At 42.1% G+C, this 26565-nt stretch overlaps 4 protein-coding genes across 10 annotated transcripts in view; 2 read left to right on the forward strand and 2 right to left on the reverse strand.

The window, feature by feature from the left end:
• Positions 1–9165, forward strand: part of LOC126084013 (ribonuclease K3-like) — a 90529-nt gene extending 81364 nt beyond the window's left edge. For 3 of the 4 annotated variants that reach the window (XM_049898150.1, XM_049898147.1, XM_049898149.1), the window contains exons 2-3: positions 7964–8061; positions 8443–9165. In XM_049898150.1, coding sequence (XP_049754107.1) covers positions 8448–8912 — 465 coding nt within the window. In that variant the 5' untranslated portion in view covers positions 7964–8061; positions 8443–8447 and the 3' untranslated portion in view covers positions 8913–9165. Of the gene's footprint in view, positions 1–7678; positions 7766–7963; positions 8062–8442 lie in introns of those variants that run through there. The other variant, XM_049898148.1, reaches the window with a different exon arrangement.
• LOC126084014 (ribonuclease K6-like) overlaps positions 1–26565 on the forward strand; it is a 152685-nt gene that overhangs the window by 81378 nt on the left and 44742 nt on the right. The window lies entirely within an intron of this gene.
• The window catches only part of LOC126084010 (ribonuclease pancreatic-like), a 159058-nt gene that overhangs the window by 57630 nt on the left and 74863 nt on the right, over positions 1–26565 (reverse strand). The window lies entirely within an intron of this gene.
• LOC126083631 (brain ribonuclease-like) overlaps positions 1–26565 on the reverse strand; it is a 51231-nt gene that overhangs the window by 8066 nt on the left and 16600 nt on the right. The gene's annotated exons all lie outside the window — the stretch shown is intronic.

Below are 26565 nucleotides of genomic sequence, written 5' to 3' on the forward strand. Positions count from 1 at the left end.
GCGATACAGAAATGTGTATGTGTGGTCCCAGCAACCCTTCAAAATACTCAGTTGTAAAAGGAAGGATTTCAATTATAGCCACAGAGAGAAAAGGAGCTACAACCACGTTGAATTCCATTGTAGCATGAGACGGTATGTCGATAGCATAGAGGACATGCGAGTGCTAGAATTTATTGATACCTAGAAAGTCTACCCACCTCCCTAGATTTTAGTAAAGAGATCTGGGCCCAAGTGGTGGGCCCTGCCTACACCAGTAGCCCTTGCCACTCTCCACTTTGTGATTTACATATCAACATTTTCAAACTACTTAGAGTTATGCATTACACTGTTCTTTACACTATAAATTTCCCTAAGCAGTTTCTCTGCCTGAAATACCCTTCTGTCTTCTTTGGCCTGATTTAGTTCTACATTTTTTTTCAAGATTCAACTCATATGGCAACTCTTCTTGACTAGCCCGTGACTTTTTTAGTATTGATTCTACTTATGCCCACCCAAGTCACATATTTTTCCCTTCCTTGTAAAAAACTTTATTATCCCAATATGTGCGAAGTTTGTAATATTATCCCAATATGTGTGACATTTGTATGTGATATGTGCAGAGTATGTGTTGTGTTCTTGGTATAGGTGCTATGGGTGTGATAAAGATTTTGCTTGGATGTGATTTGTGCTCTGTGTAGCTTTTAGGTGTGTTATATGCGTGTGTCTACTGTGTGTGATATGTTTTATGTTTATGCTGAATGTGTGAATGTTTATGTGCTAAGCTGGGCACAAGTTGTGACCAGGTATTGTGCTAGGCATCAGTCGTGGGGACATGCTGAGTTCCATTTAGACTGAAGATGGGAGCGGGCAGAGCTGACTGAGTGCGCAATATGTAGCTTACTTTGTTCCTGGTTCATAGTAGGTGTTTATTCAAAATTGGTTTTCTTCTTTACCAATCCTTTGGCTTGATAGTTTATTCTTGGCTTTTGAACAATCAAACATGACAAGTGTCCACCCATCATCTGTTCTCTCTGGTTTAAGAGGGTAGGAATTTCTAATATCAAAAACAGTAGGCTGTTATTCTGTGAAGAAGCTATAAACTTCCAGAGTCAAAAAGAGCCCTTTTTCCATCAGCCACAGAAGGGCAGAGCTCCCTACTGAACTGTTTCATTAAAACCTCTCTAAGGAGCCACATGCATTTTAGATGATTTAAGGCATTATGTTTCCTGGGGGTGAAAACAAAAAGTAGAAGTCAAGAGCACAAATGAATTCATCTGGTAACATCCATTTTCACTTGGGAGGGGAATAATGTAGGGTGGGAGTACTTTACAATTCAACACTCCTCAAGAATGGGGCTTCAAGTTGTTAATATTGTTGGAGGGAAGAGGAACTAAATAGAAGGAAAGGCCCTGAAGGCAAGTAGGTAGAGAGCTGGAGAATTTTGTTTGGTAAGTGGTTGTATTCCTTTCCTTGGGTTACCATAACAAAGTACCACAAACTGAGTGGTTGAAAACAGCAGAAATATATTCTTTCACAGTGTTGGAGGCTAGAAGTCTGAAAGCAAGGTGCCTGCAAGGACTTGATCTCTCTGGAGGCTCTAGAGGAAGAATCCTTTCTTGCCTCTTTAGCTTCTAGTGGTCCCAGGCATTCCTTGGCTTCTGTCTTCTGCTTTCACATGGCTGTCCTCCCTGTGTGTCACTCCTCCTCTCTCCTTTTTATAAGGACACCAGGCATATTGGATTGAGGCTCGCCCTACTCTATTATGACTGCATGTTAGCTAATTGCCTCTGCAAGGACTATTTCCAAGTAAGGTTACATTCACAGGTACCAGGGCTTAGGACTTGAACATATCTTTTTAGGGACAAAAACTAACCCATAACAACAGGCAGAGAGAAGGATCAAGAGAGTAGAGAGTTAAGAGAAACACTTGCTTCTTATAATTTTGCCTAGGGCAGGTAAAGGGGCGGGAAAATGTTAAACATTAAAATTCCTTGTGTTCTTCAGCCTCCTGCAATGTTGAATGACGCTAGCCTTGAAATAATTACAAACAGGACTAAAATATTAACACTTTCATTTAGGTGGTGGCACATCTTTATAGAACTCTGCCCGGTGAATCTAGGTTGGGCCACCATATTCCAAGGGTGGCTCCTCAGCTTTGAGATTTCTTAGAGCACCTGGGGATAAGCAGAAGTCATCTATAACCAACTAAACTCACAACGGATTGATGATAATCCAGTAATATTCCATCAATTATTGATTTACATGTAGGGAATACTGGTTGTTTTTCTCACTTGGCAAATATTGCTTCAAAATGTAGGTTTACACAAATAATTCATTTTGAAAACTTTTTAAAAGTTGTTTTTATTAAAGGGTTAGCAGATGGCTCAAAACAGTATAGGAGGATGTACATATTTCAAGGACAATCCATGTAATAGCTTTGTGTTACCTCGACCTTCCCAGCATCCACTTCCTCTTAGTCAGATACCTATTTGTTTCACTTGAGGAACCATCTTTCTTTCCCCTTTTGTGTGCAGTATTGGGGGGACTGCCACCAAGGTTCTCAGTCTGGTCTACTGAACCAAGCGGTGGCCAAGAGATCCAGGAGGGGCTAACTAGACTCACTCCTGGGAGTCTGAATCCCAAGCAGTGATGCAAGGATAAACAATAAAACAAGCAACAAACCCAACAATAACAGTTCAAGCTGATTCATGCCCATGAGGTCCTGCTCTTCAGCTCAAGTGCCCAAGCTTCTTGACTTTCACCTATTTCGAGAAACTGATTATTCATCTTTATTTTTTCCTGCAACAATCTCTCCCACTTCCACTACCACTAAAAATTTTTCTCCTTAACTCAAACTAGCTTGTGTTGCTTGCAACCAACATGCCCTAATATATTTGCAGGATTTTTTTTTGTTTTTAATTTTTATTAAGCTTCAAGTGAACATTTACCATTCCAATCAGTCTGTCACATGTAGGTTTACATACATCTTACTCCCTTCTCCCACTTGCTCTCCCCCTATTGAGTCAGCCCTTTCAGTCTCTCGTTTCGTGACAATTTTGCCATCTTCCCTCTCTCTCTATCTTCCCATCCCCCCTCCAGTCAAGAGTTGCCAACACACTCTCCAGTGTCCACCTGATTTAATTAACTCACTCTTCATCAGCATCTCTCTCCCCGCCACTGACCAGTCCTTTTCATGCCTGATGATTTGTCTTCGGGGATGGTTCCTGTCCTGTGCCATCAGAAGTTCTGGGGAGCATTGTCTCTGGGATTCCTCTAGTCGCACTCATACCATTAGGTATGGTCTTTTCATGAGAATTTGGGGTCTGTATCCCATTGGTCTCCTGCTCCCTCAGGAGTTCTCTGTTGTGCTCCCTGACAGGGCAGACATCAATTGTGGCCAAGCACCAACTTGTTCTTCTGGTCTCAGGATAATGTAGGTCTCTGGTTCATGTGGCCCTTTCTGTCTCTTGGGTTCTTAGTTGTCGTGTGACCTTGGTGTTCTTCCTTTGCCTTTGCTCCAGGTGGGTTGAGACCAATTGATGTATCTTAGATGGCCGCTTGTTGGCATTTAGGACCCCAGGCGCCACAATTCAAAGTGGGATGCAGAGTGTATTCATAATAGAATTATTTTGCCCATTGACTTAGAAGTCCCCTCAAACCAAGTTCCCCAGACCTCAGCCCCTGCTCCGCTGACCTTTGAAGCTTTCATTTTATCCCGGAAACCTCTTTGCTTTTAGTCCAGTCCAATTAGGCTGACCTTCCTTGTATTGAGTGTTGTCTTTCCCTTCACCCAAAGCAGTTCTTATCTACAGATTGATCAATAAAAAGCCCTCTCCCTCCCTCCCTCCCTCCCCCCTTTGTAACCACATAAGTATGTGTTCTTCTCCTTTTTTTCTATTTCTCAAGATCTTATAATAGTGGTCTTATACAATATTTGTCCTTTTGCAACTGACTCATTTCGCTCAGCATAATGCCTTCCAGATTCCTCCATGTTATGAAATGTTTCAGAGATTCGTCACTGTTCTTTATCGATGCGTAGTATTCCATTGTGTGAATATACCACAATTTATTTACCCATTCATCCGTTGACGGACATCTTGGTTGCTTCCAGCTTTTGATATTTGCAGGATTTTTGATTCTGAGGATCAGCAGTGTGATCATGCCAAAAAATGACACCATCCAATTTTTGAGATCTGCTATCCACACTAGGTGCCTATCCTATATGAAACATCAAACTTCTTTAACCAGTTGCTGTCAAGTTGTCCCCAAATCATGGCAACCCCATGCATAATGGAATGAACCCTGCCTGGTCCTGTGCCATCCCCATAATCAGTTGCTCATCAGACAGTTGTGAGTCATAGGGTTTTCAATGAATAATTTTCAGAAGTAGATCACCAAGCCTTTCTTCCTACTCCATCTCCTGGAAGCTCCACTAAGCCTATTCACCATGACAATGGAATATTAGCCATAGACATACATGAAACCCTGATACATATTACAACATGGATAAACCTTTAAAACATTATGCTGAGTGAAATAATTCAGTCAGAAAGGGGCAAATACAGTATGATCCCACTTCTATGAAATACCTAGAATAGACAAGTGTATAGAGACTCAGAGCTCTGGTGGCACAGTGGTTAAGAGCTATGGCTGCTAACCAGAAGATGGGCAGTTTGAATCTACCCGCAGCTCCTTGAAAACCCTATGGGGCAGTTCTGCTCTATCCTCTAGGGTCACTGTGAGTCGGAATTGACTCAACTGCAATGGATTTGGGGGTTTTTTTTGGAAAAGAGACTTAAGTTTATTAATGGTTTCCAGGGGTGAGCAGGAGGAAGGGGAAAGGAGGACCTATTGCTGAGGAGATACTGAGCTTCTGTTAAGGGTGATAAAAAAGATTTGGAAACAGATAATGGTGATGGTTGAAGAACATGGTAAGCATCATTAATGTCACTGAATTGTACACGTAAAGAATGTTGAAACGACAAATGTTTTGTTACATGTATATTTACCACAATTTAAAATAAAAAAAGGATGCATACCTCTACAGAGTCTGTTAATCCCCAGTGGTCTGCGAGACAACTCCCAGCACTCCAAATGAAAGGACACCTGGTAATTACTTTTCCCCATTTACAAGTCTTAGATAATTTTTCCTTTCCGAAGATGGATATATACGTCAATTGGCATTACAAAATTTATGAAGAAAATGTTCTGCATCCCACTTTGGTCATTAAAATCTGGTGTCTAAAAAGGTGGCAAGTGGCCTTCTAAGAGGCATCAATTGGTCCCAACCCATTTGGAGCTAAGGAGAATGAAGAACACCAAAGACAAAAGGAAAATCTTAGCCCAAAAGACAAAAGGGCCACTTAAACCAGAGACTCCATCGACCTGACACCAAAAGAACAATCTGGTGCCCAGCTACCACCAGTGACTGCCCCGACAGGGAACACAACAGAGAGTCCCTGACTGAGCAGGAAAAAAGTGTGGAGCAGAACTCAAATTTACATAAAAAGACCAGACTTAGTGGTCTGACTGAGACTGTAAGAACCCTAGAAGATGGATGCTCTGTCAACCCAGAACTAAAACCATTCCCGAAGCCCACTCTTCAGACAAAGATTAGACAGGATTATAAAACATAAAATAATACTCGTAAAGAATGTGCTTCTTAGTTCAAGCAGATACACGAGAACAAATGGGCAGCTCTGGTCCGGAGGCAGGATGAGAAGGCATGAAGGGAGAGGAACTGGTTGAGTGGACACAGGAATCCCAGAGTAGAAAGGGAGAGAAACCTGGAGATTGCAACTAGTGTCACATAACAGTATGTGTATAAATTTTTGTATGAGAAATTACCTTGAGCTATAAACTTTCACCTAAAGCACACGTACACACACACACACAAGGATATCACATTCCTAAATTGAGCAGTGGGGCCCTTTGGAGTATCAGTGCTTCAGCTCTGCAGAAACTAAACCTCACAAAGAAACTTGTAGTTCATTACATAGTGCCAGCCTCTGAGTCAATGTTCTGGCCACTCACTGGCCAGCTGCTGGACACAGAGAAGATCAGCAGCCCTGAAAAGGTCGTTATGATAGGCAGTCATCAAACATATAACCCAGTGCCGTCATAGAAATGTCTAGGAAAAGGTGTAGATCAAAAAGTAGGACTTAGGCCTAATCCCTTAACAGGGTTTGGAGGGGAAGCAGTGTGTCTGAACAGATGCCCTATAAGACACACATCCCAGATGCCCTTAACTTGCTTCAGTGCTGTAGTGCTAGAACAAGGACTAAGTCAACCAACAGAGTCCATTCCCTACTCAGGAGATTGTAAGTTGGGGATAATTTCAGAGAGAGATGAAAGATAGGCTCCCTTGTTCATGCCCTCCTCCATCTGCCCTACTCCTAACTTAGGGAAGCAAAGCAGGAATCCACCCACCTGAATCAGGACAAAGTGGAGACTTTATCCCAGGTATCAGGTAGAAGCCCAGTCTTGGAAACTAAGGCGTCCAGTGAGAGTCAGTGTTAGCCAAGAACAATGGTTCTCAACTACAGAATCACCTGTTGAGCTTATTAAACAGAGACATACAAAGACCTCACTCCCCAAGATTCTGATTCAGTATGTCTGGGAGGCATCCTGACATTTTCAAAGTTTCATAGGCAAATTCTGATGTGAGGCCAGGGTTGAGGATCCCAGCCTAGGTGCATGGTAAACTTGGTAATGTTTTTTTGTTGTAGTGGACTGGAGGTAGTATCAAGTTGTGGAACTGCAGAGAGGAGGCACTGACCTACTACATCTGGCCAGGCTAACAGCCATCAGCTTTTATCCTGTATATAATTGGAGCCATTAAAACCATGTGGGAAAGATGCCCTAGTTCCTAAGACAATGCTTCTACCTGATACCTTGGATAAAGTCTCCACTTTGTCCCATGTTCGTATTTATGCTCAGGGAAGACTAGTCTTGAAGTAATATGTAAAATGGATTGGAAGCAAAAAGGCTGGAGTTAGGGAGCCCACATAGGAGACTTTTATGTGAGCTCTCATGAGGTACCTCCAGCAAAATAAAAAAAAAAAAAATGGTTGTCATCGAGTTGATTCCAAATCATAGCGACTGTACAGGACAGAATGAAACTACCCCATAGGGTTTCCATAGAGTGGGTGGTGGATTAGAACTGCTGACCTTTTTGTTAGCAGCCAAGCACCTAACCACTGACCTACCAGGGCCCCCTCATGAGGTGATGAGTCTCTAAATACAAGGATTAGCAGTACTAATGGAAAGTTAGGAACAGGTTCAAGAGTCACATACCTTAAATTTGCTCTTCTTCTTCATGTTTCTGGGTCTTTTCACTTATAGTCTCTTCTTTTTAGAGTGTACCTATGACCCTCTTCACCTAGCTAGCTTCTGATTCCTCAAAACTCAGTTCACGTGTTGTGTGCCCCCTGATAAGCATTCCCCTCTACCTCCTCACCTGGGATTTCCTCTATCATGACTCTACCTTCTATCTATATTTATTCGTGTACATTGTAATTGTCTACTTACCTGTCTCATTAGATCTTGAATGCCTAAATCTGAGTAGCCCAGTACCAGATCCAATAAATGTATGCATAAATGAATAACTCGTTCAAGTCTGTTGTTGAACTCCCAACATTGCTAAAGAGGTGGCAGTTATTACATAAGAGTTACATGGTATATTTTCTCCTAAGGAACTGAAATCATAGAGTTTTAAAAAACTGAAGCCTCACATTATGAAGACTGCACTCAACTGATATCAGGAAATCATTTTTTCCTCAAAATTGTGAGTTTTGGGTCACACGGTTTCTTAAAATGGGCTTATTCTTCTGATGTTACAATAATGTTGATACCACTTAAGAAAGCAGTATTGAAACTCTGAAAGCCTTTTCTATGCTCTTTTGCACAAGAAGTTCCTCTGCCAAGCCCTGGGTTTCTCTTTCCGAAAGCTTAAAACTCTTCTTCCTCTGCCCCATTTGTGCAGCTCTGACAGGTCGCAGAGAAGAAAGACACACAAAGTCCTCTGAGCCTGAGACTAAGGACTGCCTCCATCCTCAGTAGGAGCCCCCACACCAAGACCTGGTGAGTGGAGAAGGCTCCAAGTTGGGGGGAGAAAGGCAAGGTGGGCACTCAAGGTCAAATAGGTCAAATGTGAACACCTCAGAAGGTGCAGAGGGAAGGGACCAGGGTTTTGGCACAGGGGCCACCGAATATGTGAATACAGGACAAAGAGAAAAAGGGAGCCTGCCAATGAGAGAAAGTGTCTGTTTATGCCCTATTCTTCCTCACTGGGCTTCAGGTTCTTCACAGGTTTGTGAGACTCAAGTGAGAAAGAAGATGGCTTAAAAAAAAAAAAAAATAGCCATAAAATCTTAAAGGCACGCCAAAATCTGAGTGGTTACAATTAATCGTTTTGCTCTTATTCCTTCTACTATAAATATTATCTTCCTTCTCTCTACACAGAAAAGATGGCGCTAGATCTTCTGGGACACTTTCCTCACCTCCTATTGCTGCTGGGATTATGGGGGCCAATGCATCCGCTTTTTGCTGTGCCTCCGAATTTGACCGGGGCTCAATGGTTTCAAATCCAGCATTTACGGCCAAGTCCTCTACCATGCAATCAGGCAATGAGAGGTGTCAACAGTTATACCTACCATTGTAAGGGTCTAAATACCTTTCTGCATGATTCCTTCCACAATGTGGCTGCTGTCTGTAACTTGGCAAACATCACTTGCAGGAATAGATCCACCAACTGCCACCAGAGCCAAAACCGTGTTAACATGACCGTGTGCAACCTCACTGCAGGAAGGGATCCTAATTGCAACTACAACAGTGCTGCAGCATACAAGTTTTTCATTGTTGCCTGTAATACCCCTCAGGTGGGAGGTCCTCCCTATCCCTTCGTTCCTGTGCACTTAGATGGAGTCATTTAACTTTTCCTTATCACTTTCCTCTCTCTTGGCACAGGTTCTCTTACAATCTCTTCTGCTTTTTGTTTTCTTCTCTCGCTTTCCCTTTTTCCCACAGAAGAAGAAGAAAGGTAATGGAAGAATTAGAGTGCCTAGGATACTAGACCAACGTTGGGACCAAGAGAAATAATTTCTTTCTGTTTTGGGTCTCTGTGTGTTTTAAAGGAAGGCAATAGGAAAGAGGGCAAAGAAGGGTCCAGTCCTCCAGATTTTTAACTTTGGGACTTTGCAAGCTTTGTTACACTGTATTTACAGCAATAAAACCTCTTTCTGCTGCATTCTGTTGAGTGACAGTGTGTCTGAAATCTTTTCTTGCTGCTATTTTCTTATCTAGGGTTGCACTTGCCAATATTCAAAGAGGAACTATTTTGGTCCTAGGTCTTTAGACAAACTTTGAATTTATTAGCTCCCTGGGGTCTCTACCACTTCCTCGCCCCTGCCTCTTCTGGGACTTTGGAGCAAGAAAGTCCTCCCTTCCCTCATCTCTGCTCACAGATTTACACATTTCCCTTGAAACCACTGTCGTTGTATGGAGGTGGCACTGATCCCTCATAGGGATCTGATGAAAATTTTCACACAGATTCTACCACTGGCAACCAAAGGGTCCCAGATCTTTTCTGTTTCTTTCTATATTTAATCAGGTATTATTTTAAATAGAAGGCAGAAGTATCACCAAGGGAACCCTGGTGGTGCAACGATTCAACACTCGGGAATAACCGAAAGGTTAGTGGTTCAAACTCACCCAGAGGATCTCAATACTATTCAGCTTTAAACTGTGTTGCATTTACATTTTATAGTGTCAAAGTCTTGAAGTAAAGTCTGTGGGGGAGTGAAGGGAAGGGTCTGTGATAGCATTTGGTTTGAACCACGGTAGCAAAGTAGCAGAAGCCTCAGGGAAGGGGATCTTCAGATAACATGCATTGGCCTCCAGAATAGATTTATGTAGCATTTAAGTAGTACCTGGAAATTTCCAGAAACTCTTGGAGAAGGCAACCTAATAAATGATTGTACTTCTGTTAGTCAAATAACTCAGTTGCCCAAAGACTATTTGGACACTCAAGGGGCCTCAGGGGTTGAAGAATCTGCTGGATCTGGGCTACAGAAATTTTTGAACAGTCAGAAATAGTAAGAAATATGAAATAGTACTTAAAATTAGCTAGATAAATTCTGAGGTATGCATTCTATCTCATTTTTTTCCTATGACCTTAAAATTGTAAGTATTTTGTCAATACATAAGGTTAAAGACAAAAAACACAAATATTAGTGCCATCTTTAGGCAAGGATTGTAGCAACAATATCTAATCCTTCTCTCACCTTCCCACACCAACGCCCCCCAAACAATTTGAGTCATTTTTTTGTCTCTGATCAGGGAGGAAGCAAGGATGGGCATAACTTTTGGGCCATTCTTTATGCCCAAATCCTTAGAAGTGGAATAGTCTGAGGTGGGAACTCTCCCAGTTTTCTTTTCCTGTTCTGCATGCAATTATCTATTGTGGAAGAAGCCAAGATGACCCACTAAGTCCAAAGTTCCTTAGATATATCCCTGTGGTGTTGGATATCTCTAGATCACCTTAAATCATCTGGCATCATTATAGATGATTCAAAAGTAGTCAAAGCTTAGAAATGGATTCAGAAAATGATCCACGGGTTCTCAACTTTAGCTTCACACTAGATTTACATGGGAATGGCAAAGTGAAATTTTACTGGAGCCCTAGGATCCTGGAGAGCAACAATTGTTTGAGCCTCCCCCATCCCCCACAACCCTTTTGTTGCAGAGAATGGTTTACAATAAACTGCTGACCTAGAAAGCTTTAAGATCGCTTTTGTATAATAAAACTTTAGATAGGCTTTTCCTTTGTTATCTCCCCAACCTTCATCTCTCCCTCAACCTTCACCTTCCAGGGCTTGATCCCTATCCCCACCCACTCCTTGCCCTGAGTCTCCCATGATTCACACAGCCTTATCATAAGAAAAGAAAGCATTCCAAACAAAATGGCCCCAATGATAATCTTAGTAAATCACTCACTCATTCTAGTAACTGATCCCCCTTAACTTTCTTTTCAAAACCTCCAAGTTCTTTTTCCCAGTGTTACCCAAAGCTGGTGCTGCTCAGTGTGATTCCTCAATCAACAAAGACACACAGACTCTGAGGAGGAAGAGCATTAAAAGTGCACAGGCAAGGAGCAAGGAGGTGTATACCTCAAATAAAACTCCCCAAACAAAGGGAGGCAGAACCTTTTATACCTTCTCTCACTTCTCCCTATGAGTCGGAATCCACTCGAGGGCACTGGGTTCTCACAAGGAAGTACATACAAACATTGTGCACACCATAAGACAATTGCATTTTTTTTCTTTGGCATTTAGGCTAGTAACCTGGGTTTGACTGGCTTGAACCACGCCCAGCACTTTGAGGAGGATGGTCAGGAAGGGGCAAATTCTGTTTGGTCTGAACAGCTCCCAGCTGAGCCACGCCCATTGCCATCGCCTAAGGTTTTATTTGCTGATGGACAGGAGGAGCAGGGGAGCAGCTCCTGGCTGCCTTGGCTGTCACCAGCAGAGTAGGAGTTGGTTTTTCTCCCCACATCATACTGTAGTGCTACTTCTCTCCCTTTCCTTAGTCCTTTCCCTTCCTGTGAAATAATCCTTTTGAATAAAAGTGTCCTTGACTGTTTTAACATTGTGCGGTGCAATTTTTTCTTTGACAGGAGTTTTGAGAAAACGCCAGTGCTTCAATCCCGTCTGTTATAGATTGAACTGTGGTTAATTTGATGTTATAAAAAGAGCAGATTAGACACAGAAACTCATACACACAGAGGCGGGGGGAGACAGAAACCATGTAAGGATTGTCTGCAAGTCACAGAACCAGAGAAGACCCAACACCACCTACAAGGAAGGAATCAACACAGCTGAGACTCTGATTTGAACTTTTAGTCTCCACAACTGTGAGAAAATATGTTTCTTTTCTTTAAGGCCATCTACCTGGGGTATTTGTGTGACATCAATACCAGCAAACTAAGACATATAAGGCAACTGGCATTCCTGGGGAGCTTTTGTTACTGGAATAATGTTCTCGTCTCTCACTGGGCAAGACCGAGTAGGTAAGGCAAGGAGAATTTTCCACAGGAGCAAACATTTATTGAAGAGGCTTCCAAGGGGAGAGGAGGAGGGCCTAAGGCAATGCTTACCCCCATCTCACAGAACAAAAGACTAGCCTGGGATTTTAAAAGTTCTTGGGTGGGAAAAGATTCATGTTAATTCACAGACATAGGCGAGGATATATTAACTGCAGTGCCCATGCAGCAGCTTTCCAAGATGACTCCTGTCCTGGAAGCCTCTGGGATGTTCCTATGACCTCTGGTTCTTGGAACTTGAGCTAGCAACTTACCTGCAGATTTTGGGATTTGTTAGCGTCCACTGCCTATAATCCAGAGGCCTGTTGTCTGACCTGCAGATCTTGCCCTTGCAGCTACGTGAATCAGGAGAAGCTTCTGGCCTGACCCACAAACTTGGGACTTTCTAGCCCCTACAACCTTGTGAGCCATTTCCTTAATATAAATGTCTCTTTCTCTCTCTGTCTCTATGTATATATACATAGAGACAGACACTTCACTGGTTTTGCTTTTCTAGAGAATTCAGCCTAAGACATAGGGCCAGTAGAACATCATATTATTCTTACAGCTTTACTTATTGTCTTAGATTTATATTTGCTTAGTTCCTTCTGAAGAAAAAAATTATACAATCTAAAACCAATTCTATTGACTCTTTTAATACTGTGAATTTTTTTTTTTAACTAATAATCATATTTTTGTCAAGTTCTTTTTCAAAATCCAGCCTACCTAAGTCAGTGTTAATTAAAATAGGGGAAGTCTTGTTTTTTCATATTTGAGGTAAGGTTACAAAGGAAACCCCCAGTGTGGGGATGGCAGTTGCGTGACCAAAAAGCCCTCACTGGAAAGGAGAAGTAGGAGAATCTAAGGCTTAATTCAGGGAACAGATAGTAATCAAATAATCACCTGATTTGATGTATAATGACAAACTAGTTTAATGCTATCAATAAAGAGCATACAGAGTTATAAGACTATTAACAAGAAATTCGAGTAAGTTTAGGGGATAAGGGATGATTTTACTGAGGAAATCATGCTGATTAATTGAGAAGTAAAGAATCAGCACTGTTGCAAGGTAATTATTATCAATTTATAGACAAATGTGATGGTTAATTTTATGCATCAACTTGGCTAGCCTATGGTTCAGGGTTGTTTGGTAAAACATGAACCTGGTTGCTGTTCCAAAGTAATTACACCTGATTGTAACGACATATGATTAAATGAGTTGGCCTCAAAGCAGATCATCTTCCATATATCAATGGCATCACAATCACGATGAAACAGTTGAAAACCTTAAAAGCAAAAAGAATGTTTCTCTTGGGTATATTCTGCCTTCAGACTATAAATAGATACTTTGTCAGAACACTCTTATTATTCATTCTTCTTGTTGCCTAACCTTTGGATTTTTGGACACAAGCCTGCAGAAGTCTCCACCTTTTGTCTGATCTATGGATCTTGGACTTGCCAATCCCCTAGAATCTTGTGAGCCAATGCCTTGAAGTAAACATCTCTTCTCTCTCTCTGTGTACATACATATGTATATATATACTATAGGTTGAATAAAAGACAAAAACATTCCTTCCAGTCGATTCTGACTCCTAGCTTCCCTATAGGACAGAGTGGAGCTGCCCCAGAGAGTTTTGAAGGATCGGCTGGTGGATTCGAACTGCTGACCTTTTGGTTAGCAGCTGTACCAAGTAACCACTATGCGTGTATCCATGGGTTGAAAAGTGTCCCCCAAAATACATTTTGTAAATCCTAACCCCTATACTTACCTGTGGTTATAGTCCCATAACGCCATTTGGGAATGGGTTTTCTTTGTTTTGCTAATAAGCATGTATTAATGTAGAGTGTATATTAAGTCAATGTTTTTTGAGATATAAAATCAGATTAAGAAAGTAAGCAGAAACGGAGGCAAATAGCTGCCAGGTCACATGAAGATCACCAATGAGCCAAGGAATAGAAGCTGTAAATAGACAAGGACCTTCCCCCAGAGTTGACAGAGAAAGAAAGCCGTCACTTAAAGCCGGTGCCCTGAATTTGGAATTCCAGCCTCCTATTTTTTTTATGCTGTGGGAAAATAAATGTCTATTTCTTAAAGTCACCCACTTGTGGCATTTCTGTTATAGCAGAGCTAGATCACTAAGATCCAGAGAGTGGGGTGCTACTCTAACAAATACCTAAAATGTGGAAGTGGTTTTGGAATTGAGTAATGGGTGGAGGCTGGAAGAGTTTTAAGGTGAAAATTAGTAAATCCTAGCTCACCTTGAAGGGACTGTTTGTAGAATTGAGGACGTCAAAGGCGATTCTGATGAGGGGTCAGAAAGAATTGGGAGTTGTGATGAGAGTTTCTATCATCAACAGAATGTTGCTAGGCATGTGGATGTTAAATGTGCTTCTGGTGAGACTTGAAAAGGAAATGGTGAACAGGTGATTGGACATTGGAAGGAAGATGGTGCTTTTTATGCAGTGGCAAAGAACTTGTCTGAATTATGTTCAAATATCTGGTGTAAAATAGAACTTGTAAGTGATCAACTCAGGTATTTGACTGAGGAGATTTCTAAGCAAGATCTTAAAGGAACAGCATGGTTTCTCCTTGATGCTTAGACTAAAACGTGGGAGGAAAGAGATGGATTTAAAAATGAACTGTGCACGATGAAATCAGAGCTGTACAAACTAAGAACATGTGCCCTAAAACTCCCACCAAGGACTCGGTGACTCAATTTTTTGTTAAAGAGATTAAGCCTGTGACCAATGGATCTAACCAGCTATCACACCAGAAAAATCATCAGCCTAGACTGAAGGAAACAGACAGGTCAAAAGGAAGGAAAGCTGTCTATGTCTTGGAATTCTACAGGCAGGAAACAGGTCAAAGAAGCTATATCTGTTTCCCTCCAAGAAAAGTAAAGAACTATCCCAGGAACAGCCTGGAGATCAGCAGAAATGTTGGAAGAAACACTGGAAGCAGGGCTGACTAGGTTTTAAAGGGAAAGCCACAGCCTCCTAGGTCTCAAAGAGTGGAGCCTCCTGGATTTCAAAGGGGGGAGTCACAGCCTCCCATGTTTCAAAAAGTCAGAATTCCACCAACTTGGTTCCAGAGTGTTTGGCTGCCATTCAGGTGAGCCAATAGGATGCGACTGTCACCCAAAGCTGAGAGGGTGGGGCTGCCATGCCCAAAGGCCAAGATAATGGGGTTCCCACCCAAAGCTGAGGATGTGGAGTCGCCAGTGAAATGCACGAGGAGAACTGGGCTACCTAAAGCCAAGGGGGTGAGGTTTCCGTGCCCTGGGCCTAGAAGGTAGGGCCTTCCCCCAGGGCCAAAGGGCCTACACCCAGAATCCGGAGAGCACTGCCAACACCCAGAGCCTGGAGGGCAGAATCATTGCCTAGAAGGTCTCAGAGTATAGAGGATTATTTTCAAGACTTGAGAGCTAATGTTATTTGTTCTGCTGGGTTTTAGACTTGCTTGGTGCCTGTTAGTTGTTCTTTTCCTCCAATTTCTCCCATTTGTAATAGAAATGTCTAACTTGTGCTTGTTCCACCATTGCAATTTGGAAGCAGATAACTTTTAGATTTCACACGTTCACAGATGAAAAGAAATTTTGCCCCAGGGTGTAATAAGCCAAAAGTCTCATCCATATTTGATTTAGATGATTCAGAAGATGAAATTTTGGCCTTGGAGTTGATTTAAGACGTCTGGGATTTTCTGATAGGGTAAAGGTGTTTTGTGTGTGGGAAGGACATATATTTTGGGAAGCCAAAGGGTGGACTATTATGCATTGAATTGTGTCCCCCCAAAATACACGTTGTAAATCCTAACCCCTATACCTGTTGTGAGACTCTCATTTGGAAATGGTTTTCTTGGATACCTTAATAAGGCAGTATCAGTGTAACATCTATCTTAAATCAAGCTATTTTGACATATAAAAGAGTAGACTAAACAAGGAAGCAGAGATGGTGAAACATAGATGCCATGCCATATGAAGGTCACCAAGGAAAAAACGAACAGAGGCTGGAAAGAGACAAGGAACTTCCCCAGAGCCAACAGAGTGATGAAGACTTCTCCTAGAGCTGGTGCCCTGAATTTGGACTTCTAGCCTCCTAAACTGTGAGAAAATAAATTTCTGATTGTTAAAGCCACCCACCTGTGGTATTCCTGTTATAGCAGCACTAGAAAACTCAGGGAATATGTATACCACAGGTTATGTTTCTAGAGAATCCTGACTAAGACAATGAAGACACTGAGATTCAGGAATGAATTTACCCGAAGAACAAAACTGGTAAAGGGTAGACCCATGATTTGAAACCTAATCAGAATGATTTAAAAATTCAAATATTTTTCAAGTTTACGACATAAAAATCCCAAGGGAAAGAAGCTTTCCACACAAATTTTTAGAAGGGAGATACTGAGCAGCATAACAAATAACAGTTTTTACGACAGATGGAGAAATTTTTCCCGTTCTGGGGTTGTGTTTTAAAACGCCCTCTTAACGACAGCTCATGACAGTTGATGATGAAATAACATTAGCCCCTATCTCAGTACAGGTTGTTGTGCTAAGTAAATAAGTTCTTTCTGGAATCACTAAGGCTGTGGCTTGAGCTACTAACTCTTTTAATCAAAGGAACTCACCATGAGAGAATCCCAGAGTGTTCATTCCCAAGGACATAGGGCAGAGAGTGTTCTCTTTTAGTTTTGGTTATTATTAACTGAAATCCATACTTTATTCAGATTTCCTTACTTTTTACCTAATTTACTTTTTCTCTTCCAGTGTCCCAAAAAGGACATCACATAACATTTTGTTGTCACATCTTCTTAGGTTCCCCTTGGCTGTGACAGTTTCTCAACCATTCCTGTTTCTGATGACCGAAGTAGTTTTGAGGAGTACTGGTCAGGCATTTAGTAGAACGTAATTGCTGTATTTTTCAGTCAACTTCCCCTTCAACAGGGGTATTAATTGTTAGGCCCAGGCATTCAGAATTTATCCCGAGGTTATGGGGGAGTAGTTGACTATTGTGGTGAGAAGATATGCAGTAGGAATAACAAGAGCATCTTCTTGGAACTGTGTTTTGTGCGTGCATTCTCAACAGGAGCAATACTGGTTCTTGTGGCCTTTCAAAACTCAACCCATCGGACAGCATCTTATTTCTCAGTATTTGAATTCATGGCAGAAGGATAGAATTTGAAAAAAAATATCTAAAGTGGCTCCTTAGGGGAGGCATTAAGGAAAAAAAACATTGAGATACATTTACTTAGTAGAAGCAGGAGAAACAACAGTAACTAGGCTGCATGTGATCTTGATCTATCTTTAGAAACAATCGTCAGCATTTACACTATAGATGCTTGTATATTGTCATGGATTGACTTGTGTTCCCCAAAAATATGTGTCAACTTGATTAGGCCATGATTCCCAGTATTGAGTGGTTGTCTTCTATTTTGGAATGAATATAATTTTCTTATATGTTGTAAATCCTAACCTCTGTCTGTGGTTAATGAGACAAGATTGGGTTATGTTGAAGAGGATTAGGCTGGGATGTAACACCCTTACTCCGGTTACAGCCTGGATTCTATGTAAATGGAGTTTCCCTGGGGTTTGGCCTGCAAAACCTTTTATCTTACAAGATATAAAAGGATAGGGAAGCCAGCAGAGAGTAGGGGACCTCATACCACCAAGAAAGCAGTGCCGGAATAGAGTGTGTCCCTTGGTCCCGGGGTTCCTGTGCCGAGAAGCTCCTTCCTGGGGGAAGCTTGATGACAAGGACCTTCCTCCAGAGACGACAGCAACAGAAAGCCTTCTCCTAGAGCTGTCACCCTGAATTTGGCAATAAATTTCTCTTTATTAAAGCCATCCACTTGTAGTATTTCTGTTACGGTACACTAGATGACTAAGACGTGTATACATGTTTCCAATTAGAATGCAAGGTACTTGGAGGACTAGATTATGTCTAATTCATTTTTGTATTGGAAGCACATAAAAACATGCATTTCCCATGAGAATTATGCAATAAAAGCTGGATATGTGTATGAAAAAACTAGTGAATTCTAGGCAGGAGGTATGACGAGGGACATGTCTGTTACACCGTCTTGTCCAGGTCAATGTTTTTGTGTGTGACTTAACTGAGGACATTGACGGCATGCTGACTATATCATCACATAACAGGAATCCAGAAGGATGGTGAAAAAGTGAGTATTGGAATACATTTTAAGACAATCAAGTGCTGTAATGGTAAAAATTCTAGCACACCCCCAAGGAATTCATTAATTATAAATGGAAACATGAAAACTTATAGTGGAGAAACCTAATAGACACCACCTTTTTAACTGAGTAGTTGAAGTTTAACAGCTCCAGTAAGGAAACAGACATCAGGTGCCTCTTGATATGATGCACTGAGAAGGATTCTGCATTTTTTCTGTGGCATTCTTGCTAAAAATGCATAACCTAAACCTAATCAGGAGGAAAAACAATCCAGACAAATCCAAACTGAGGAATATTCCACAAAGTAACAGGCCAATACTCATCAATAGTATCAAGATCATGAAAGCACAGAAAGACTGAAGAATTTTTCCAGATTAAAGGAGACTAAAGAGACATGACTAAATGGCTTGCGTGATTCTGATTGGCTATTGGACAAGAAAAAAAAAATTTTTTTTTTCTGTTATACAGAGGAAAAAAAAACAAACTCAGTGCCGTCAAGTCGATTCTGACTCATAGCTACCCTATAGGACAGAGTACAACTGCCCCATAGAGTTTCCAAGGAGCGCCTAGGGGATCTGAACTGCCTACCCTTTGGTTAGCAGTCCTAGCACTTAACCACTACACCACCAGGATTCCCTCTGCTGTTATAAAGGATGTTAATGAAACAACTGCCAACATATAAATATGGCCTGTTGATTAGATAACAATTTTGTTTCAATAGAAATTGAAGTAAATGTCTAATAGCTAAGTGCGTGTGTTATATGGCACCTGGCCAGCCCCTTTTCTACATATGTTCCTGGCAGGAAGGGAATGAGGTCCCTCACCTGCAGCATGAGAGGGGTGCAAGCAGAACACCAGCCTTGTGTTGGCTGCAGGGAGTGATTTACTGACCATGGGATGAGCAACACCACTATCTGCCATCGAAGCTGACCTTGTTCTGTTCCTTCTCTATGTGAGTAAAGTGTTGTTCCATCCAATGTCTGTATGTAAATTGTGCTTTTGTTCATGATCCTGGACCTTGGACCTTGGTTTGCCAGTTTGGCACTGTGAGTTGTCATAGCAAGCAGAGTCAGCAATACACACACTCTCTCTCTCACACACACACACACACAATAATAAAGCAAATGTGGGAACCAGGAGAATCTGAATGAAGGATACATGGGAATTTTTTGTACACTTTTTGAACGTGTTCTGTGTATCTAAAATTATGTCAAAATAAAAAATTAAAAAAGCAATTTCAATACATTCATATTCTACCTTTGCAAGATGCTTGGCTTTGCAGATATTCAGTTGCCTTATGGAGTAAGTTCAGGATGTTATACCCGCTCTCATTCATCTAAAAAACTTACCAAGCTCTATTTTGTTTGGTACACTGCAAGTCACCAGAGATACAAAGGTAAACAAGAACTGGTTTCTGCCCTTTGCCTTCCCACTCAGTTGAGTAGGAAAGACACACAATAAAACCAGATTTTGCAATTCGAGGTGATTAGTGTTACTTCTCAGAGTGGTTTCATCTCCTAAATAAAATAAAATAAATATAAACATGCATATAAACAAGGCTTAATAAAATTTCTGGTACAGAATACAGTTAGTTCCCTCCGTGTCGCCAGGGAATTATTTAAAAACTTTAAGAATTTTTTTTCTTCCTCTAAAACAAGGCCTCCTCAAAGAGCCCATCTATTGGCTCCCTCCCAATTTCCTGTCTTTCATCCTGGGACAGTAACTGGCCACAACAGTCCTTCAGTAGATATTTATTGAATACTGGGGTTGCAATTGTTGCTTTACACCCTTCAAGAGGGATTAGAACAGTTCCGTGCCCTGGATGCTGACTGGATGCCAATGTACCACAACAATTCCTGCCCTGTCTTCAAGCAGAGAGCTGAATGACAACACTGGGGACCCTGGTGTGGCAAGTATGGAGCCAGGGCATAGGGCTGGGGAGTCAGCCAGAGTCATTTGAAAAGAGGGAGGAGGAGAAGCTCAGGCTTTTTAGCCAGTAATTGCAGGCCCCTTCTCCCTGAGTTTGATCTACTTTGCCTTTGACAAAACTGCAGTGGTGACTAACCAAACCAGTTGCCATTGAGGTGATTCTGACTGATGGTGACTCCATGTGTTACAGGGTAGAACCGCTCCATAGATTTTTCTTGGGTGTAATTCTAACAGAAGCAAATGCCAGGTTTTTCTTCCAGGGTACTGTTGGGTGGGTTAGAACTGCCAACTTTTAGGTTAGTAGTTGAGTGCAAACCATTGGCCTCACCTAAGGAAACCCTTTGTGGTGACTAAGGGCATTTAAAAGTTCCTCTTAAAGAATGTTCTCCTCTTAACTAGAAAAATGGAGTTCTCCACATTTATTTATGATCATTTCTAGTTTTGCTCTTGGCCCAACTCTGGGCAACTGTGAAAGGCCTTCATATATAGAGAGGAATGCCCCACCCCACAACACTGCCCCTGATCAAGGGAGAGGACGAAATACATCTTAAAAGTTTTGTTGAAGTAGAATTGACATAAAATAAAATACACATTTCAAGGGCCCTAACTTGATTATCTCTACTTCAGCATCCTGATGGTCCCTTCTGTCTTCAAATCCATCCTTTTCAGATTTGTACTTGGCCTGTACTCTGATTCTGTACTCACTTTTTTGACCATGTTTGTGAAATCATGCTGAGGCCTCTGCCTGATCTTCTAGGCTGTCTAGATTTCAGATTCTGCCCTCTCTTGAGCTGACAGAACACACACTCTTCCAGCTTCTGTTCTAATGTTCATGGCCCCTTTCCTGTACAGCCCTCAGGAAAACTAAGATCATATGTTGGCACATTGAATTATAAACACAGTTGTTATGCATTGAATTGTGCCCTCCAAAAATAAGTGTTATAAATCCTAACCCCTATACCTGTGGTGGAGCCCTAGTGGGGCAGTGGTTTAAGCACTTGCCTGCTAACTGAAAGGTAGGCAGTTGGAACCCACCAGCAGCTCCATGGGAGAGAGATGTAGCAGTCTGCTTCTGTAAAGATTACAGCCTTAGAAACCCTATGGGGCAGTTCCACTCTGTCCTATACGGTCACTATGAGTTGGAATCAACTCCTTGGCAATGGGTTTGTACCTGTGGTTACAATCTCATTTGGGAATGGGTTTTCTTTGTTATGTTAATGAGGCTGTATCAGTGTAGGGTATGCCTTAAATCAAGCTATAAAAGAGCAGATTAAGTAAGGATTACACAAGTAGAGATGGGAGAAGATAGATGTCACGGCACATTATAGCCAAGGACTAGAAGATGACAAGGACCTTCCTCCAGAGCTATCAGACAGAGAAAAAGTCTTCCTCTATAGCCATCACCCTGAATTTGGACTTCTAAGTGGTGAGAAAATAAATTGCTAATGGTTAAAGTCACTCACTCGAGGTGTATCTGTTATAGCAGTACTAGATAACTAAGACCACTTGACCCTGCAGTGACACATGGTTAATACTGCTCCCTTTAGCTGCAATCTTGATTTGATACTTGCAAGTGACTCCCCTGGTTTTCTCCACAAGAACCTCCGCAGGGAGCAGGACCAACTTCCTCAGCTCTGTTTACAGTTTCTGAAGTCCTTCATCCTGCCCAGGTGTCCCAGGGAGGGCAGACACCCAGCTGTCCACTCAAACCCTCCTTTTCTTTCTACAATCTCCTAGTCCCCACCACTGTGGCATCCAATGAGATCAGACCTCCACAGGGAAGCACAAAAGTGTAGCTACAGACCCAGAATTCAGCCAAAATCTGCTCTTCAGCTTCAGCCTTAGCCTTTGAAACCAAGAGCTTAAGCCACAGGGCAATGTAGCTGCTGATTCATAACTCTGGACCAGCTTCTGTAAGGCCAGAAAGAGCAAGAGCTGTAGCTCTGTGCTAGTTGTTGACTCACAGTAGAATTGCCCCATAGGGTTTCCAAGGCTATAATCTATACGGAAGCAGACTGCCACATCTTTCTCCCCTGAAGCTGCTGGTGGGTTTGAACCACCAACTTTTCTTTAACAGCCAAGCCCTTAACCATTCGCCACGAGGGCTCCTTTCTGCCAATAAAGCAGAAGGCATTTTCCCTGCTCTTCCTTTTCTGCCCCTCCACTCTATGCATCTAACCCCATCCTCAGACAGAACCATTAGAGACCCTTAGCGTTCCTCAGGGTGTCTCTACTATACAGCCAGAGGGCCCCAGAAACAAGCTTGTGCTCAGTCACAGGCACATTTTATTAATGGCTCAAAATAGCCATTAACACTGGGAATGTGAGGTACCCACCACTTTCAATAAATCTAGGACTAAAATTTCCCCCCATTTTTCATTTATTTTCTTGACTTCTGATGGTTTTTCTGTTCTAGTGTGCAGGGTGATGGATAGCTTTTATATGAGCTTTCTCGAAATGGTCTTGTGGCTCTTATGCAAGTGATTCGGTGGGACTGTGTGAATAGGGTAACTGTGGCCCACCAAGGGGATTGGTCAGTTTTCCATTCCACTGGGCTTAAAATTAGCCATCCCAGAGGTGGGAAAGAGAGAATCCCACCATCACCAGGGAAGGACAGCCAAGAGTGGAGCGAGTCCTCTGGGCCTAGGATCCTTGCACTGAGAAGCTTCAGGAACCAAGAGACTGAGAAAGGGAGAGAGAGCTTTAACACAAGATATTGAGAACGGGTGGCAAAGAAACCCGCAAAAGAGATCTGCCAGGAGCGAGAAAGGTGAGTGCCCTTGGGCCGAAGCTTACTGGCAGAGTGGGGTGTATTTGGGCACTTAATGGGCACAGATTAAAGAGCTTTGTAACATTTGCCTGAGCAGGGCAGAGGCCGAGGGCCAGAGAGAGGTGTGCCCTGCAGGCAAGGCTAAGAAGAGCCTGTCCTGATGGAAGAACTATATCCTGAACCTGAATTGTAACTTGTTACTTCTGCAATAAATCCCATAAGCCTGAGTATTATCTGTAAGTTTTATGTAGCCATTGAAATGAATGATCGAACCCAGCAGAGAAGTAGAGTGTCACGGGAGGGATGGTTGGTATCAGAATTGGTAAAGATGATGGAGAGAGGAGGCATGTCTGATCTTCGCCTCATAGAACCAGCCTTGAGTTCTTGATTCTCCCTCCCCGTTATGAAGTAAGGTGAGGTCAGATGCCGTCCCCACATTGTTTTTTCACAACTGACAATATTGATCTCTAACTTGAAGATTATGCTTCTTAAAAGCCCTGGAGAGAGGCGGGGCCAAGATGGCGGACTAGGTAGACGCTACCTCGGATCTCTCTTGCAACAAAGACTCGGAAAAACAAGTGAATCGATCACGTACATAACAATCTATGAACCCTGAAGAACAAACACAGATTTAGAGACAGAAAACGAACAAATACGGGGAAGCAGCTATTCTTTTCGGAGCCTGGAGCCAGCGTCCCAGTCAGGTAACCTTTGGCACCTGATTTAGGGCAGAGCCCAGGGGAGCTGACGGCGCAAACAAGGGGCCCAGCCCTACCCCCCTGAACTCACCCTGGGAGGGGGCCCAGTCAGTTCGTCCTGGTGGCGTGGCGACGCAGCCGGTGGGAGAAGTCCCAGGGAGGCAGTGAGTGGTCTTGGAGCTGGGAGAGCAGCGTCCCAGCCGGGGAATGGTGCCACCAGACATTTGACTGGGTGCTGTCACAGCACAAGCACGGGGAGCTGCTCCACTCCCCTGAACTAACCCCGGGAGGGGGCCCAGCCAGTTTTCGGAGGCAGCGCAGCGACGCGGCTGGCAGGACGAGAAGTCCCGGGAGGCAGAGACTGATTTTGGAACCGGGAGTAAAGCGTCCCAGCAGGGGAACCTTGACGCTAGGATTTGAACTGGCAGCAGAGGATGTGCCCGAGATTTCAGCGGGCCAGACCCCCGGGGGCAATCTCCACACAGCCAGCACACATAGGCGACACGCCCCACAGGAATCTCAGATATAATAGTCATTCCAAGCAAGACAAGCAACTCTGGCTATATTCTGAGGTGCTACTCTCCTATCTCTCTGATCCCTCCCCCACCCTCCCCAGGCAGCTTCATTAACATTGGAATTGCGTGAGCCAGAGGGAGAACGGCTCCGGCTCCACGGCGGCTTTGCTCCCCCCCCCCTTTTTCTTCTTTTGGTCTTTTCCTAACCCACTCTTTCGGCCTGAGAGAAGGAACAACAACAAAAAAAAAACCCAGGGACCAAAAATCCACCCCTAATTGGACTAAAAACACAGAACCAGCTACAGCCAAACATATATGATCCAAATCTCAGACTTTCCTCCTTACAGGGAACAAGGTGGCAGTTATAATCCAAAGGCAATTCTGATAGGGATCTGACTGCATTTTTTTTAGTGGATTTTCTGGAAAAACTAGTTTCCCAGTGATGGCTCGGAGACAGCAGTCCATATCAAACCACATAAAGAAGCAGACCATGACAGCTTCTACAACCTCTCAAACAAAAAAATCAAAATCTTTCCCAAATGAAGATACAATCCTGGAATTATCAGATACAGAATATAAAAAAATAATTTACAGAATGCTTTGAGACATCAGAAACGAAATAAGGCAAACTGCAGAAAAAGCCAAGGAACACACCGATAAAACTGTTGAAGAACTCAAAAAGATTATTCAAGAACATAGTGGAAAAATCAATAAGTTGCAAGAATCCATAGAGAGACAGCATGTAGAAATCCAAAAGATTAACAATAAAATTACAGAATTAGACAATGCAATAGGAAGTCAGAGGAGCAGACTCGAGCAATTAGAATGCAGACTGGGAAATCTGGAGGACCAGGGAATTAACACCAACATAGCTGAAAAAAAATCAGATAAAAGAATTAAAAAAAATGAAGAAACCCTAAGAATCATGTGGGACTCTATCAAGAAGGATAACTTGCGTGTGATCGCAGTCCCAGAACAGGGAGGGAGGACAGAAAACACAGAGAAAATAGTTGAAGAACTCCTGACAGAAAACTTCCCTGACATCATGAAAGGCAAAAGGATATCTATCCAAGATGCTCATCAAACCCCATTTAAGATTGATCCAAAAAGAAAAACACCAAGACATATTATCATCAAACTCACCAAAACCAAAGATAAAGAGAAAATTTTAAAAGCAGCCAGGGAGAAAAGAAAGGTTTCCTTCAAGGGAGAATCAATAAGTTCAGACTACTCAGCAGAAACCATGCAGGCAAGGAGGGAATGGGATGACATATACAGAGCACTGAAGGAGAAAAACTGCCAGCCAAGGATCATATATCCAGCAAAACTCTCTCTGAAATATGAAGGCGAAATTAAGATATTTACAGATAAACACAAGTTTAGAGAATTTGCAAAAACCAAACCAAAGCTACAAGAAATACTAAAGGATATTGTTTGGTCGGAAAACCGATAATATCAGATACCAGCACAACACAAGGTCACAAAACAGAACATCCTGATATCAACACAAATAGGGAAATCACAAAAACAAATTAAGAATAATTAAAAAAAAAAAAAAAAACTCAGAACAGGGAATAACGGAAGTCAATAAGTAAAAGATCACAATAATCAAAAAGAGGGACTAAACACAGGAGGCATAGAACTGCCATATGGAGAGTGATACAAGGCGATATAGAACAATACAAGTTAGGTTTTTACTTAGAAAAATAGGGGTAAATAATAAGGTAACCACAAAGAGGTATAACAACTCCATAACTCAAGATAAAAGCCAAGAAAAATGTAACGACTCAACAAACATAAAGTCAAACACTACGAAAATGAGGATCCCACAAATTTACTAAGAAAAACGTCTCAGCACAAAAAAGTAAGTGGAAAAATGAAATTGTCAACAACACACATAAAAAGACATCAAAATGACAACACTAAGCACTTATTTATCTATAATTACGCTGAATGTAAATGGACTAAATGCACCAATAAAAAGACAGAGAGTCTCGGACTGGATAAACAAACACGATCCGTCTATATGCTGCCTACAAGAGACACACCTTAGACTTAGAGACACAAACAAACTAAAACTCAAAGGATGGAAAAAAATATATCAAGCAAACAATAAGCAAAAAAGAAGAGGAGTAGCAATATTAATTTCTGACAAAATAGACTTTAGACTTAAATCCACCACAAAGGATTAAGGACACTACATAATGATAAAAGGGACAATTGACCAGGAAGATATAACCATATTCAATATTTATGCACCCAATGACAGGGCTGCAAGATACATAAATCAAATTTTAACAGAATTGAAAAGTGAGATAGACACCTCCACAATTATAGTAGGAGACTTCAACACACCACTTTCGGAGAAGGACATGACATCCAATAAGAAGCTCAATAGAGACACGGA

This window comes from Elephas maximus, chromosome 10 (genome assembly GCF_024166365.1).
Source record: "Elephas maximus indicus isolate mEleMax1 chromosome 10, mEleMax1 primary haplotype, whole genome shotgun sequence".
In the NCBI taxonomy this organism is placed as follows: Eukaryota; Metazoa; Chordata; class Mammalia; order Proboscidea; family Elephantidae; genus Elephas; species Elephas maximus.